Source organism: Anomaloglossus baeobatrachus, chromosome 5 (genome assembly GCF_048569485.1).
Source record: "Anomaloglossus baeobatrachus isolate aAnoBae1 chromosome 5, aAnoBae1.hap1, whole genome shotgun sequence".
Classification (NCBI taxonomy): domain Eukaryota; kingdom Metazoa; phylum Chordata; class Amphibia; order Anura; family Aromobatidae; genus Anomaloglossus; species Anomaloglossus baeobatrachus.
The window spans coordinates 317,168,331-317,185,851 of NC_134357.1; the positions used below are offsets into that span (position 1 = coordinate 317,168,331).

General features: G+C 48.3%; 1 protein-coding gene across 2 annotated transcripts in view; it reads right to left on the minus strand.

The window, feature by feature from the left end:
• CCDC57 (coiled-coil domain containing 57) overlaps nt 1-17,521 on the minus strand; it is a 248,805-nt gene that overhangs the window by 137,048 nt on the left and 94,236 nt on the right. For both annotated transcript variants that reach the window (XM_075349739.1, XM_075349738.1), the window contains exon 8: nt 1,942-2,100. In XM_075349739.1, coding sequence (XP_075205854.1) covers nt 1,942-2,100 — 159 coding nt within the window. The remainder of the gene's footprint in view (nt 1-1,941; nt 2,101-17,521) is intronic.

The window sequence follows — 17,521 nt, forward strand, 5'->3', positions numbered from 1 at the left end:
GGGTCGCAGCCATTGATGAAATGTCACAGCAGCTATCAAGTACAGTGCAGCCTGCCAATATAACATTATATTACTACGAGTGCAACTTTACTGAGGCCTAGAAAATGCAAAGGGCTGCAGGCAACCATATCTCAACAGGGTTTATTACTTAAAGATTTTGAACCCCTTAAATGTCCGTAGTGAAATTTGCTTGCTTAGTGATGATTCACATATCAATATTGTGTCCAATACTGAAGCTGCCAGATGCAAATCTAACCCCAGAGAAAACCATGAGGTCTGATTAATCGTGAGTTTCCCTCCAGTGTTTCTGTAGTAGGCTGGGGGGAAAATAAGATTAGAGAGTGGGACATACCTGATGTAGGGCTTTTATAGGACAAGTAGGCCTAACAATAAGAAAACAGTGACACCTAGTGGCTACATTAACAATATACCCCAAATATAACCATGCTCAACAAGAAATGGAAATTATGTTTTCTCCCAGTGACATGCTAAGTGAACATGGTTGTGTAAAGTTTTTCTGGGATGTACTCTATCAAAGTGAACGTCATTCATATTCGTGTGCCCGTGATACCTGTAAAATAACTGAGGTCCCACAAGCACAAGTATGTGGGACAGTAGATGTCTCTACAACACTAAGGCGGGCTTTGCACACTACGACATCGCAGGCCGATGCTGCGATGCCGAGTGCGATAGTGCCCGCCCCCGTCGCAGCAGCGATATGTGGTGATAGCTGGCGTAGCGAAAGTTATCGCTACGCCAGCTTCACACACACACTCACCTGCCGTGCGACGTCCCTGTGGCCGGCGACCCGCCTCCTTGTTAAGGGGGCGGGTCGTGCGGCGTCACTGCGACGTCACACGGCTGGCGGCCAATCAGAGCGGAGGGGCGGAGATGAGCAGGATGTAAACATCCTGCCCACCTCCTTCCTTCCGCATATCCTACGGAAGCCGCAGTGAGGCCGGTAGGAGACGTTCCTCGCTCCTGCGACTTCACACACAGCGATGTGTGCTGCCGCAGGAGCGAGGAACAACATCGGACCATTGCGTCAGCGTAATTATGGATTACGCCGACGCTATACCGATGATACGATTACGACGCTTTTGCGCTCGTTAATCGTATCATCCAGCCTTTACACACTGCGATGTCGCATGCGATGCCGGAAGTGCGTCATTTTCAATTTGACCCCACCGACATCGCCCCCCCTTAGGGGCACTTTGCACACTGCGACATCGCAGGTGCGATGTCGGTGGGGTCAAATTGAAAATGACGCACTTCCGGCATCGCATGCGACATCGCAGTGTGTAAAGGCTGGATGATATGATTAACGAGCGCAAAAGCGTCGTAATCGTATCATCGGTATAGCGTCGGCGTAATCCATAATTACGCTGACGCAATGGTCCGATGTTGTTCCTCGCTCCTGCGGCAGCACACATCGCTGTGTGTGAAGTCGCAGGAGCGAGGAACGTCTCCTACCGGCCTCACTGCGGCTTCCGTAGGATATGCGGAAGGAAGGAGGTGGGCAGGATGTTTACATCCTGCTCATCTCCGCCCCTCCGCTCCGATTGGCCGCCTGCCGTGTGACGTCACAATGACGCCGCACGACCCGCCCCCTTAACAAGGAGGCGGGTCGCCGGCCACAGGGACATCGCACGGCAGGTGAGTGTGTGTGTGTGAAGCTGGCGTAGCGATAATTTTCGCTACGCCAGCTATCACCACATATCGCTGCTGCGACGGGGGCGGGGACTATCACACTCGGCATCGCAGCATCGGCCTGCGATGTCGTAGTGTGCAAACCCCGCCTAAGGTATGAGTTTAAATGTGGGTCATGAAGATACAAACCTATATCGTGAAAAATCCACATAACACATAACACTGTCCTGAGCGGATGCCTGAAATCCAAAATCATTCTTTTCTTCTGATAACAATCCCCTTATAATTTACCTTTCAACATCTTTTTGGTATTTAGTCACTTCAGCTTTCATCTTGTGTGGCTCTTCCTGCAGGGCCTGAATCTGGAGGTCTTTACTAATAGTATCTCTAGATACTTGGGTAACATAAGAATCCCAGCCGTTCTTCAGGGTGGTGACATCATCCTTCAACCTTGAACAAAAAGGAGCTGTAGTTTTGAATAAACTTTTTGAAGAAAAGAGTACATTGTCAAGAAGCAGCAGACATTGCACAGAAATGTCTAGGGGTAAGGACATAACTGGAAGGTGCAAAAACCAAGGAAGCCCCTGTTTAATCCATGCATGTTCAAAATGTCAGCGGTTATTCACCTGTCCCAGCTCCAGTGTCAAGCCTTGCTCCTTTTTCCTAAGGTCAGCAACCTCCGCACTAGCCCAGGCTAGGTTACCCTCGGTTACAAGCATCAATGATGTCATCTCCTAAGACCTTTTATGGCCCAACACCATCTCCTCCTGCTTGACTAGCAGCTCCTTTGCCTGAAGTCACAAAGCCCATAGTGGGGAACAGACCTGGAGTGACAGAGTCTTCAGATCTACCATAGCTCTCAAGCCTCATTTGCATATCAATTCAAACACTGATTTCTCAGTAATGGAGTAATGGGGTGGCCATGTAAAGGCATTACTGAACATGTCTTTGAAAGAGCTACATGGCCATACAAACAGTTTTGGGAGGTAGTGGGAGTGAAATCCTGCTGACAGATTCGCTGTAACCATACCCCTGCTAAAAGAACATGATTGCAAGTACTTTTCTGCTGCTCCAGGGTGTGATGACCCTTCAGCAACATCTACTGTTTCCAGCCAGCTTCACTTGCTCATCTATTGTCCTACATAACATGACAATTGCCTTCACTCCAGATACATGGGTAGCTGGGGACCATCACTGGCACAACAGGACTGCCATATACAGGAGCTTTTCCTATGACAAAGGAGACTGTTTACTGAATTTGCTGATTTTTGTCTAGAAAGTGGACAATCCCTTTAAACATCATATTAGGTTTTATCTACAAATAATCTACATAAAAGGTCTATTCTTATCTTCTACTGATCCTAAAGGCCCCATCACATGTAATGACTTTCCAGCGATCCCAAAAACGATACGACCTGATAAGGATTGCTGATAAGTCGCTACGTGGTCACTGGTGAGATGTCACACAGTCTGATCTCCCCAACGATACAGCGCGCGTAGCGACCTGTATAAAGATCTCGGTGGTCGTTGCACGCTTACGTGGCTGTACGTATCTGAGCTCTGAGTCGTCAACGAGGTCGTTGGTGAGGGGTCAAACACACCGATGCATCCTGCCCAGCAGGACCTTGACGATCAAAAAATGGTCCAGGCCATTCCGACACGACCAGTGATCTAACAGCAGGGGCCTGGTCGCTGCTATGTATCAAACGTAGCGAGATCGCTGGCGAGGTCGTTGTTGCGTGACAGAATCTGTGACTCAGCTATGTGTGAAGGTACCTTTACAGCCTGTATTATTGTCCAGTGCAAAATTCACTGGTGCTTCTCATTAAAGTAGTTGACTGTATCTACTATATCGATGACTTATCTCTAGGATAGGTTATCAACATCATATCATTGGGGTCTGACACCCCCACCCCCCACTGGCCAGATGGAAACAATATTCTGAGCAGACACTACAGCTCCATATGATGTTTAATGGCCGCTGCCAGATACTTCAACGTTGATCTGCTATTGGGGACTGTCAGGGCCGGGAAGGCTTGCAGGCCCAGGAGGTGGATCCACTGGACCTTGCACCCCACCGGAGGGCAGGGCACACGGCAGCCGGAGCACTGACGAGGCAGGGACAAGTATAAGCAGGTCACCAGAGTCACAGAGTTCTTTAGGACAGTAATGTAAACAGGCACAGGCACCAGAGTACAAGGACAAGAAGTCAGCAGGACACGGCACCAGGGGACCTGAGCACCTAGCTCATAAGACTAGCTACAAGACACGTTGATCAGGCCCCGCCCACATGGAAAGGCAAGTCTTATATACCCAGCACAGCCCTATGTCATTTCCTGCTTCAGGTGTGCTGGGCCTATAAGACCAGGAGAGTGGGCGCGGCCTGGTCCTATACAGAACCATGAGGCCAAGACTCAGAGTCAGACTCCTGAGACCAGGAACAGGACTCAGGGGAGCGGGAGCGGCAGCCATGACTGGTGGACACATGGAGTGGATCAGTGGGTAAGGAGTGGTGCTGGGACACGGGGAGCGTGACAGGGACGCATACTGTGGCTAGGTCATCAATCCCTTTAATGGAGAGAATAACAGCAAAGTAAGGATCGTCACTAGAGACTACATAGCACTTCATGGATGGAGAGAGAGTCACACAACGTTATCTGGATGATATAAGTTCATAAGGTTATTGATCTCCTGTAAATAACAAACTTTAAGGCATTGTCCCCACAATATCATCACTTCTTGGATGTTATCCAGAAATGTCTCCCTTTACTGAGACACAGAGGAGAACAGGACAAACATGAGATCATCTCTCTGCGAAGATACAGCCAGAATTCAATAATGACTGGAGTACAACATGATATCACCGATTTAGAGGACACATTATGCCCCTGGAGCTCATCTCACAGGCGTCTGATATTAATGAAGAACAGGACACATCTATTAATAATGCCATGACAATCAGAGGTAAACTACTATTATTACACAATATTCCATAGATTCAGTCTTCAGTGTCTCATACATAACCAAGCAGAACAGCGCACTGTTTGTATACAGTACACATGTTATATGGAAGGATACTTTTTTATCTTACAAGGCCTGGTAACAGCTCGACTTATAGTGCAGCTACTTCCAATAGGTGGCACTAGTGAGACACTTCCTTTTTCTTGGGGAGAGCTAATATGGGTACATTTTTTCCTAAAAAGCACTGCCATATATATGACTCCTCATATCAGCTGACAGTCTCCTCAAGGATCAATAATACCGCACTATCAGATACAGGGCCGGCCTTAGACTGAACGGTGCCCTGTGCAAAACAGCCCAACCCACTGATTTTTTACCCAGTATCCCCAGAAACAAACGAGGACAGGAGGACATTTTTTTTGTATGCTAAGAAAATTGATCTCTTCAAATGTTTCGTATAATAAACTCCTCCAGATTTATGCTGGAGAATCTGCACCTCAAATCCACAATAATTTCACCACGTCTGACCTCGTCCTTACAAGGGTGTTCTGATCTCATCCATTTATGCTGTATCTATGGATATTACATTATGGATAGTACATGCAGATCTCACAAATGGGCCACACATGTATCTGGAGAATGAGGCGCTGAGGCTTTTTGTGGGGAGATGGTATAAATTCCTGCACACTTGGATGGGAGTTCTGTCATCTCTTGACTTGAGAGCAGTGCACGTCGTGTCGTGTTCAGTGTTCTAATGGTACATTGTGTTTGCTAACTGTATTAGAAAGCTAATGGATGTTTAGAAATCTCTTGAAAGCCCTTGTGCAAGTATGTTAGCACAGCTGAAAACAGTTTTGTTGATTGGAGAAGCTATAAAACTGACCTTCTTTTGAGCTAGTTGAGAATCTAGAGCATTACATTTGTTGGTTCCATTAAACTCAAAATGGCCAGAAAAAGAGAACTTTCATGTGAAATTCGACAGTCTATTCTTGTTCTTAGAAATTAAGGATATTCCATACGAGAAATTGACAAGAAACTGAAGATTTCCCATAACTGTGTGTATTACTCCCTTCAGAGGAGGGCACAAACAGGCTCTAACCAGAGTAGACAGAGAAGTGGGAGGGCCCGCTGCACAACTGAGCAACAAGTACATTAGAGTCTCTAGTTTTAGAAATCTACGCCTTACAGGTCCTCAATTGCCAGCTTCATTAAATAGTACCTGCAAAACCCCAGTGTCCACATCTACAGTGAAAAGACGACTCCGGGATGCTGGCCTTCAGGGCAGAGTGGCAAAGAAAAAGCCATATCTGAGACTGGCTAATAAAAGGAAAAGATTAATATGGGCAAAAGAACACAGACATTGGACAGAGGAAGATTGGAAAAAAGTGTTATGGACAGACAAATCGGTGTTTGAGGTGTTTGGATCACACAGAAGAACATTTGTGAGACACAGAACAACTGAAAAGATGCTGGCAGAGTGCCTGTAGTCATCTGTCAAGCATGGTGGAGGTAATGTGATGGTCTGGGGTATTCTATCTGAAATGGAGTGGCCAGCCCAGTCACCAGATCTCAACCTTATTGAGCTGTTGTGGGAGCAACTTGACCGTATGGTACGCAAAAAGTGCCCATCAAGCCAATCCAACCTGTGGGAGGAGCTTCTGGAAGCATGGGGTGAAATATCTGCAGATTACCTCAGCAAATTAACAGCTAGAATGCCAAAGTTCTGCAAAGCTGGAAATGCTGCAAAGGGAGCATTCTGTGACGAAAACAAAGTTTGAAGGAGAAAATTATTATTTCAAGTAAAAATCATTATTTCTAACCTAGTCAATGTCTGAACTATATTTTCTATTCATTATGCAACTCATTTGCTAAATAAAAGTATGATTTTTCACGGAAAAGACAACATTTTCTGGGTGACCCCATACTTTTGAACGGTAGTGTGTATATATATATATATATATATATATATATATATATATATATATATATATATACAGTTAGGTCCAGAAATATTTGGACAGTGACACAATTTTCGCGAGTTGGGCTCTACATGCCACCACATTGGATTTGAAATGAAATCTCTACAACAGAATTCAAGTGCAGATTGTAACGTTTAATTTGAAGGTTTGAACAAAAATATCTGATAGAAATTGTAGCAATTGTACACATTTCTTTACAAACACTCCACATTTTAGGAGGTCAAAAGTAATTGGACAAATAAACTAAACCCAAACAAAATATTTTTATTTTCAATATTTTGTTGCGAATCCTTTGGAGGCAATCACTGCCTTAAGTCTGGAACCCATGGACATCACCAAACGCTGGGTTTCCTCCTTCTTAATGCTTTGCCAGGCCTTTACAGCCGCAGCCTTCAGGTCTTGCTTGTTTGTGGGTCTTTCCGTCTTAAGTCTGGATTTGAGCAAGTGAAATGCATGCTCAATTGGGTTAAGATCTGGTGATTGACTTGGCCATTGCAGAATGTTCCACTTTTTTGCACTCATAAACTCCTGGGTAGCTTTGGCTGTATGCTTGGGGTCATTGTCCATCTGTACTATGAAGCGCCGTCCGATCAACTTTGCGGCATTTGGCTGAATCTTGGCTGAAAGTATATCCCGGTACTCTTCAGAATTCATCCGGCTACTCTTGTCTGCTGTTATGTCATCAATAAACACAAGTGACCCAGTGCCATTGAAAGCCATGCATGCCCATGCCATCACGTTGCCTTCACAATGTTTTACAGAGGATGTGGTGTGCCTTGGATCATGTGCCATTCCCTTTCTTCTCCAAACTTTTTTCTTCCCATCATTCTGGTACAGGTTGATCTTTGTCTCATCTGTCCATAGAATAATTTCCAGAACTGAGCTGGCTTCATGAGGTGTTTTTCAGCAAATTTAACTCTGGCCTGTCTATTTTTGGAATTGATGAATGGTTTGCATCTAGATGTGAACCCTTTGTATTTACTTTCATGGAGTCTTCTCTTTACTGTTGACTTAGAGACAGATACACCTACTTCACTGAGAGTGTTCTGGACTTCAGTTGATGTTGTGAACGGGTTCTTCTTCACCAAAGAAAGTATGCGGCGATCATCCACCACTGTTGTCATCCGTGGACGCCCAGGCGTTTTTGAGTTCCCAAGCTCACCAGTCAATTCCTTTTTTCTCAGAATGTACCCGACTGTTGATTTTGCTACTCCAAGCATGTCTGCTATCTCTCTGATGGATTTCTTCTTTTTTTTCAGCCTCAGGATGTTCTGCTTCACCTCAATTGAGAGTTCCTTAGACCGCATGTTGTCTGGTCACAGCAACAACTTCCAAATGCAAAACCACACACCTCTAATCAACCCCAGACCTTTTAACTACTTCATTGATTACAGGTTAACTAGGGAGACGCCTTAAGTGTTAATTGCAGCCCTTAGAGTCCCTTGTCCAATTACTTTTGGTCCCTTGAAAAAGAGGAGGCTATGCATTACAGAGCTATGATTCCTAAACCCTTTCTCCGATTTGGATGTGAAAACTCTCATATTCCAGCTGGGAGTGTGCACTTTCAGCCCATATTATATATATAATTGTATTTCTGAACATGTTTTTGTAAACAGCTAAAATAACAAAACTTGTGTCACTGTCCAAATATTTCTGGACCTAACTGTATATATATATATATATATATATATATATATATATATATATATATATATATATGTACAGTATATTGTGACGGGTTATGCGCCAGAACAGTAAGGGACGCTAGGCCGAGGAACAATCCAAAGGGCTTTATTGGAACCACAAAGATAAAGCACCAAACATGAATATCCTTAAAGTCTGCAAGGAGTCCACAACAAAACATCAAATCCGGGGGCGCCTCACGGTATTCCGACGCCAGGGAAAATATAGCAATGGTCCTTAACTGAGTTCTTTGAGCAACAGGGTGAACGACAAAACACAATCCCATGTGGCCACTGACCTCCAACCTGTAACAGTCCATACACAGGCACTAGGATCTAGCCTCAACTATAGATCCGAGTCCTTCTCCAGCCGAGTTCCAACTAACTAACATTTGTCTCATTGTTCTCCTCTCCTGGGATCAGCCCCTTAGGTGGGAAGAAGGGCCCACCTCCCCTAGACATTTGATACATGAAAGGACTCTAGAAGTCCTGGCTCTATTTTTCCTACCAAGTTGTGGATTGGAGGAGTCCCATGCTGTGAAGAACAAAACCTCCCTCCAGAAGCAGTACAAAGGAGGGACAGACTGTTACACCATGAGCACAGGCGGGGAGGGACACGCTGTTACATATACATATATATATATATATATATATATATATATATATATATTCTATAAAACCCCCTACACATGCTCTGCACTCATTCTGGCTGCAGCTATAGAGCACACTGGCATCGCATCACACTCCCCCCCCCCCCTTGATGTTATTACGCCTCTCAGGGGCCCACGGCTGCAGAGCAAGTGCAGAACAAGGAGCTAGTGGCTACGGCAGGAGGCCCCACATCGTGGTGTGTCATGAGCCTAGGCATGGGACTGCTGGCTGATGCAACTACTATATGACCTAAAGACCACGTATAAAAGCGACCCTGTGAACAAGGCCACACTGACCGAAACGTCAAAATAATCGGTTATTTTTTCACCTGGTCCTATGTTTTGTCTATTTAATCTATTAAAATGTCATCACGATTTGGCAAAATAAAGTTTGCAGTGTATTTCCAGAGATCTCATAGGCATTAAAAAATAAATAAAAATAAGATTATACTTATCTAATCTTGATTCCCAGCATCGCAGCCACCGTCTCCTCTTTTTTGGTGGCCTGCAGAGGCAGCGCAATGTAATGACGTCACTGTGCTGCCCTCGTGGGTACACCAACGTCTGCTAAGACACAGGCCTGTAGTGATCTGTGGCTTAGGAAACGGTCAGTGATAGAGCATGGAGCTCCATGCTCTGTCACAGGACTGAACTGTATTGGAGGTAACGTGACGCCAACACAATTCAATGCGGTGGTCGCAGATTTGGGGCTCCAGGCAAGAAGTTAGGGGCCGGAGCCCTGGATCTTTGATGCCAGCAATGTACCCAGCCAGCAGGTCCCCTCTATGTCTGGTTCAGGGGCCCACCGGGGTATTGATTGGTGACTCAGTGTGCCAGACCAACACTGGATATATGATAATTAGACAAATGGATATCAGACAGATAGATAGATAAATATAGATAGATAGATAGATAGATAAGTAATATAGATAGATAGAGATATAGATAGAGAGAGAGATATTGCACAGTATACAGGGCACACACATCTTATACATAACACATACAGACAATAAGTAAATACATTACAGATATGACACACAGCACATTATACATACGGTACATACAGTAAAAGTCTTCTATCTTCACAGCCTCCAGCAGAGCAGGCGCCCCTCCCCCTCTCTCTGGTGAAGACAGGAAAAGACAAGACGCAGAGCACAGATGAGGGGAGGGCGCCCCCTGCTGGATCCTGAGCACCGCAGGAGCAAACAGAACACAGAGCACAGAATGAGGGGAGGGTGCCCCTTGCTGCATCCTGAGCACTGCAGGAGCAGACAGTACACAGAGCACAGAGGAGGGGAAGGCGCCCCCTGCTGGATCCTGGGCACCGCAGGAGCAGACAGTACACAGAGCACAGAGGAGGGGAGGGCGCCCCCTGCTGGATCCTGGGCACTGCAGGAGTAGACAGTAGTTGTACACAGAGCACAGAGGAAGGGAGGGCGCCCCCTGCTGGATCCTGGGCACCATAGGAGCAGACAGTACACAGAGCAAGAGGAGGGGAGGGTGCCCCCTGCTGGATCCTGGGCACTGCAGGAGCAAACAGTACAAAGAGGGGGGGAGGGCGACCCCTGCTGGATCCTGGGCACCGTAGGAGCAGACAGTACACAGAGCACAGAGGAGGGGAGGGCGCCCCCTGCTGGATCCTGGGCACCGCAGTAGCAGCAAGTCACAGTGAGTTTCTGCTGCCCGCAGCGCCCCCCTGCTGTCTGCCGGCCAGCGCCCTGTGCACAATTTCCACATAGGTAAAGCTGGCCATGCTTCTATCTATACATCTATCTATCCCTCTATCTAGCCAGCTTTTCAATCTATCTATGGCTTGAATTTGTGTGAATCCTGCAGAATATTCCATATTTCTGCATAAATTTGACCTAAAACTAGAGTTGAATGTCACACAAGTCTTAACGCCTTCCCAACCTTGTACGTACTGGTAAGGCTGTGTCCCTGCATTTGCTGTGGGCTCACATGTTGACCTCGCATCTTTCCCTGCACATGTCGGCTCATCTGATCAGCCCTCATGTCTCTCTAACAGCTGCGGGCAGACTAGATATCCTCCTGTCCATGCTTCAGCAGGGAGCACGTCATTCCCTGCACCAATCAGCGGCCCCGTTACGTGATCACGGGGCGTCGATGGGTTGCCATCACAGCGGGGGGTCAGCTGATGACCCCTGTGTCTGTCATGAAGAAACTTCTTGTGAACGCCAGCTGCGGGCGACATTCATAGGAGATTGTGATTTCTGCTGTACAGAGCGTCTAAAGTGTTACCAAGGACAGCAGACAGTATCACACAGGTAAGGACTACATAAAGCTCAGCAGGCAGTATCATACAGGAGAGGATTATATACACAGCTCAGCAGGCAGTATCACAAAGGAGAGGATTAGATACACAGCTCTGCAGACAGTAGCACAGGATAGGATTAGATACACAGCTCTGCAGTCAGTATCACACAGGATAGGATTAGATACACAGCTCTGCAGACAGTATCACACAGAACAGGATTAGATACAGCTCAGCAGGCAGTGTCACACAGGATAGGATTCTATACAGCTCAGCAGGCAGTATCACACAGGAGAGGATGGGATACACAGCTCAGCAGGCAGTATCACACAGAAGAAGGTTAGATACACAGGTCAGCAGGCAGTGTCACACAGTTTAGGATCACAGTGCGGAGCCATTTTGTTGGTGACCACAAATGTCTAAAGTGTCACCAAGGACAGCTGCATAGCGCTCCCCACATAGCGCTCTGCATGCCCCGGTCCAGCAATGCTCGGCTGCATGCACGCCCACCCGCAATGCTCTGCCACATGCACGCCCGCAATGCTCTGCCACACGCACACCCACAATGCTCTGCCACACGAACGCACACAATGCTCTGCCACACGAACGCCCGCAATGTTCTGCATCCATGCACGCCCGTAATGCTCTGCATGCACGCACGCCTGCACGCAATGTTCTGCATGCACGCAATGCTCTGCATGCACGCACGCCATATTCTGCATTCTTGCACGCCCGCACTCAATGCAACGGGTGACAGGGGGAAAGTGCAGCACACAGCATACGCTGTGAGCTGCACAAAGATGGCGCTGATCTCCTCCCTATGCTGTTATCTGGAAAGCCCAGGGGGTGCGTCCAGGTCTCAGCAGGGAGCTGTCCTGTATTAAGTAGAGAGTCAGAGTCCAACTAGCAGAGTCAATGCCCTGGGGGCTGCCCTAAAGGAGGTGAGTAACTGTTGTTACTCACAGCAAATCCAAGATGGCAGCCCCCAATGCTTCAGTAACACTAGAATTAAAAAAACACTAAATAAACAGTGAATTAAATTTTGTATTAATTTATAATCACTATTATTAATACAAAAATAAAAAACGCAACACCTTCCCTTTAAGACAAAAGAAAAAACACTTTAAAGGAATTTGACACAATAATGAAATCTGGTGATCCACATATAGGACACCTACACCATCTTGGATGTAGTACTTGTCTACAACAGGTAAATGTTGTATTAGTATTAGGCAGTTATGATGACATCAAAGGGCACATGACATCATAGACCTTGAATGACATCACAATGGGTTTAGAATGTACAAAGTTCTGCACTGGAGCCATCTTCTGCCACTAGGACCTGACAGCGAAAAGAGACGAGTGCAGGTAGGTGGCTCTTTACTTATTGGGGGGATGGCAGCTGAAACCTATTGAAATCAGTTGTTATTACTGTGGGAAGTAGTGGCCCCTACAGGACGCATGCGGTATTACGGCCCCTATAATAGGAGGGTGACTATGTAATATAGGTTTATGGGGTCTTCTAGAACATGAGATGCTAATTACACTGGCCCAAATCCAATCCAACAAAAGAGGAAGAGCCACAGCACAATCCATCCAATATTCCAAAGTGTTTTATTTACTTAATTCGGTGCAGGTAAAAATAGTGGAGAAAGAGCCGGGTGCAGGCCCCCAGTGGTAGTTTTGCCGTTTTATGTAAACAAATGATAGCATTTTGTAACTGAAATCAAGGTGCATTACTCTCTGCTGTCAGCTCTTTTGTACCTGTTGAATCATTGGATGACCTGGGAGTTGTCGTTTACTATGGTCAGGAGCAGCATTTTAAGTTTTTCTTTAGTAAATAGGGCACTCGATAATATGAATTAGAATAGAAGGGTCCCTATAACTGTACGTCTCATAATTTTAAAATCAGACAGGGGTTTTACCTATTAATTAAATTAACTCTTCCTAGATGTTGTAAACTTGATCCATAACAGCAGTGACCGTTCTGATGACATCACAGGTCACATGACATCACCAACATTCTGTGATATCACAATTACAATAGAATGTACAAAGTTCTAAACCAGAATCTTTTTGTGTTTTTAGACCCTGACGGCATGAAGATGACAAGTCCAGATAAGTATCTCGTCTCTCAGTTTCGGGGGGATGTTCCCAGATTACATAGCTGGGGGGTTGGAGGACGCTAAATTCATTCATGAATTTGGCTGGACTGGTTGGGCAGCTAGGACCCAGCAGGGTCCTGACTGGCTGGTTCAGCTGGGACCCAGCAGGGCCAAACTGGTTGGGCAGCTGGACCCAGCACGGCCAAACTGGTTGGGCAGTTGTGACCCAGCACGGCCAAACTGGTCGTGCAGCTGTGACCCAGCAAAGCCAACCTGGTTGGGCAGCTGGGACACAGCAGGGCCAAACTGGTTGGGCAGCTGGAACCCAGCAGGGCCAAACTGGTTGGGCAGCTGGACCCAGCACGGCCAAACTGGTTGGGCAGCTGGGACCCAGCAGGGCCAAACTGGTTGGGCAGCTGTGACCCAGCAGGACTAAACTGGTGGGACAGCTGGGACCCAGCAGGGCCAAACTGGTTGGGCAGCTGGACCCAGCACAGCCAAACTGGTTGGGCAGCTGGGACCCAGCACGGCCAAACTGGTTGTGCAGCTGTGAACCAGCAGGGCCAAACTGGTTGGGCAGCTGGGACCCAGCAGGGCCAAACTGGTTGGGCAGCTGTGACCCAGCAGGACCAAACTGGTGGGACAGCTGGGATCCAGCAGGGCCAAACTGGTTGGGCAGCTGGGACCCAGCAGGGCCAAACTGGTTGGGCAGCTGGGACCCAGCAGGGCCAAACTGGTTGGGCAGCTGGACCCAGCAGGGATAAACTGGTTGGGTACCTGGGACCCAGCAGGGCTAAACTGGTTGGGCAGCTGAAACCCAGCAGGGCCAAACTGGTTGGGCAGCTGAGCCCAGCAGGGATAAACTGGTTGGGTACCTGGGACCCAGCAGGGCTAAACTGGTTGGGCAGCTGGGACACAGCAGGGCCAAACTGGCTGGGCAGCTGGGACCCAGCAGGGCCAAACTGGCTGGGCAGCTGGGACCCAGCAAGGCCAAACTGGTTGGGCAGCTAGACCCAGCAGGGCCAAACTGGTTGGGCAGCTGGGACCCAGCAGGGCCAAATTGGTTCGGCAGCTGTGACCCAGCAGGGCCAAACTGGTTGGGCAGCTGGGACCCAGCAGGGCCAAACTGGTTAGGCAGCTGGGACCCAGCAGGGCCAAACTGGTTAGGCAGCTGGGACCCAGCAGGGCCAAACTGGTTGGGCAGCTGGGACCCAGCAGGACCAAACTGGTTGGGCAGCTTGGACCCAGCAGGGCCAAACTGGTTGGGCAGCTGGACCCAGAAGGGCCAAACTGGTTGGGCAGCTGGGACCCAGCAGGGCCAAACTGTTGGGACAGCTGGGACACAGCAGGGCCAAACTGGCTGGGCAGCAGGGAACTAGTAGGGCCAAACTGGTTGGGAAGCTGGGACCCAGCAGAGCCAAACTGGTTGGGCAGCTGGGACCTAGCAAGGCCAAACTGGTTGGGCAGCTAGGACCCAGAATGGCTGACCAGGTTGGGCAGCTTGAACCCAGCAGGGCCAAACTGCTTGGGCAACTGGGACCTAGCAGGGCCAAACTGGTTGGGCAGCTAGGACCCAGCATGGCTGATCAGGTTGGGCAGCTGGACCCCAGCAGGGCCAAAATGGTTGGGCAGCTGGGACCCAGCAGGGCTAAACTGGTTGGGCAGCTAGGACCCAGCAAAGCCAAACTGGTTGGGCAGCTTGATCAGCAGGGCTAAACTGGTTGGGCAGCTAGGACCCAGCAGGGCCAAACTGGTTGGGCAGCTGAGCCCAGCAGGGATAAACTGGTTGGGTACCTGGGACCCAGCAGGGCTAAACTGGTTGGACAGCTGGGACACAGCAGGGCCAAACTGGTTGGGCAGCTGGGACCCAGCAGGGCCAAACTGGCTGGGCAGCTGGGACCCAGCAAGGCCAAACTGGTTGGGCAGCTGGGACACAGCAGGGCCAAACTGGTTGGGCAGCTAGACCCAGCAGGGCCAAACTGGTTGGGCAGATGTGACCCAGCAGGGCCAAACTGGTTAGGCAGCTGTGACCCAGCAGGGCCAAACTGGTAAGACAGCTGGGACCCAACAGGGCCAAACTGGTTGGGCAGCTTGGACCCAGCAGGGCCAAACTGGTTGGGAAGCTGGGACCCAGCAAGGCCAAACTGGTTGGGAAGCTGGGACCCAGCAGAGCCAAACTGGTTGGGCAGCTGGGACCTAGCAGGGCCAAACTGGTTGGGCAGCAAGGACCCAGCATGGCTGACCAGGTTGGGCAGCTGGAACCCAGCAGGGCCAAACTGGTTGAGCAGCTGGGACCTAGCAGGGCCAAACTGGTTGGGCAGCTAGGACCCAGCATGGCTGACCAGGTTGGGCAGCTGGAACCCAGCAGGGCCAAAATGGTTGGGCAGCTGGGACCCAGCAGGGCTAAACTGGTTGGGCAGCTGGGACCCAGCACTGCCAAACTGGTTGGGCTGCTAGGACCCAGCAAAGCCAAACTGGTTGGGCAGCTGGATCAGCAGGGCTAAACTGGTTGGGCAGCTAGGACCCAGCAGGGCCGACCTTGTTGGGCCGCTAGGACTCAGCAGGTCCAACCTGGTTGGGCAACTAGGACCCAGCAGGGCCGACCTGGTTGGGCAGCTAGGACTTAGCAGGTCTGACCTGGTTGGGCAACTAAGACCCATACAATTGAAAGTGCGATCCACGGGGGGGGGGGAGCCCGGAGGGAGGTATGGGGGTGGGCACCTGGCCACCCTGACTCATGGGCCGGCCTCATAGCTGAGGCATGGCCTGCCTCCATTGGTGGTATGCCACTGGGTGAGGAGCTATGCATTACCATCTCCAAAGCAGGTGGAATCGTGCATTATGAGGAGATGTTGGACTGCATAGAGCTCCTATCCTGTTCTGGCACAGGGGCCTCTCCTGACTATGTCCGCCCCTGACGTATAGTTATACAGCAATATGCAGCAGGACAGACGAGATCCAGGGAAATATCCGATCGCCAGAAATGGGGTCAGGAAGGAATTTTTTCCCCCCCTGAGGTAGAACACTCCGGGGGGTTTCTTTGCCTTCCTCTGGATCTTTGGGTCCGGTGGCTTTCATCAGGTCCGCACTGTCCGCAGCATGTTCTGTGGTCTGCATCGTGGCTGGACCTGAGAGTCACTGTGACCCTTGTGTAATTTATTAAAGGGCCGGTAATATTTTCATTACAATGTTGCTTATTGCTATTCTAATTAAATAAGGAAAAATTACAGATAATATATTGTGTTGTGTGTTTTATTTGTCTGCACTTCACCATACACAGTAACAATCGCTCTATACTCCAGAACTAGAGCCAGACAAGGCTGCTAATCCGGTATCTAATAAAGTGTCTCATCTGCAGGGGGTTACAAAGAAATCATGCCCCATAGCAGACATTCTAATTGCCCCCCTCCCAAGAAAAAAAATATATATACAGTACAGACCAAATGTTTGGACACAACTTCTCATTCAAAGAGTTTGCTTTATTTTCATGACTCTGAAAATTGTAGATTCACATTGAAGGCATCAAAACTATGAATTAACACATGTGGAATGAAATACTTAACAAAAAACTGTGAAACAACTGAAAATATGTCTTATATTCTAGGTTCTTCAAAGTAGCCACCTTTTGCTTTGATTACTGCTTTGCACACTCTTGGCATTCTCTTGATGAGCTTCAAGAGGTAGTCCCCGAAAATGGTTTTCATTTCACAGGTGTGCCCTGTCAGGTTTAATAAGTGAGATTTCTTGCCTTATAAATGGGGTTGGGACCATCAGTTGTGTTGTGCAAAAGTCTGGTGGATACACAGCTGATAGTCCTACTGAATATACTGTTAGAAGAATTTGTATTATGGCAAGAAAAAAGTAGCTAAGTAAAGAAAAACGAGTGGCTATCAGTGCTTTAAGAAATGAAGGTCAGTCAGTCGGAAAATTTGGGAAAACTTTGAAAGTGTCCCCAAGTGCAGTGGCAAAAAACATCAAACGCTACAAAGAAACTAGCTCACATGAGGACCGCCCCAGGAAAGGAAGACCAAGAGTCACCTCTGCTGCGGAGGTTAAGTTTATCCGAGTCACCAGCCTCAGAAATCGCAGGTTAACAGCAACTCAGATTAGAGACCAGGTCAATGCCACACAGAGTTCTAGCAGCAGACACATCTCTAGACCAACTGTTAAGAGGAGACTTTGTGCAGCAGGCCTTCATAGTACGAAACCACTGCTAAGGACA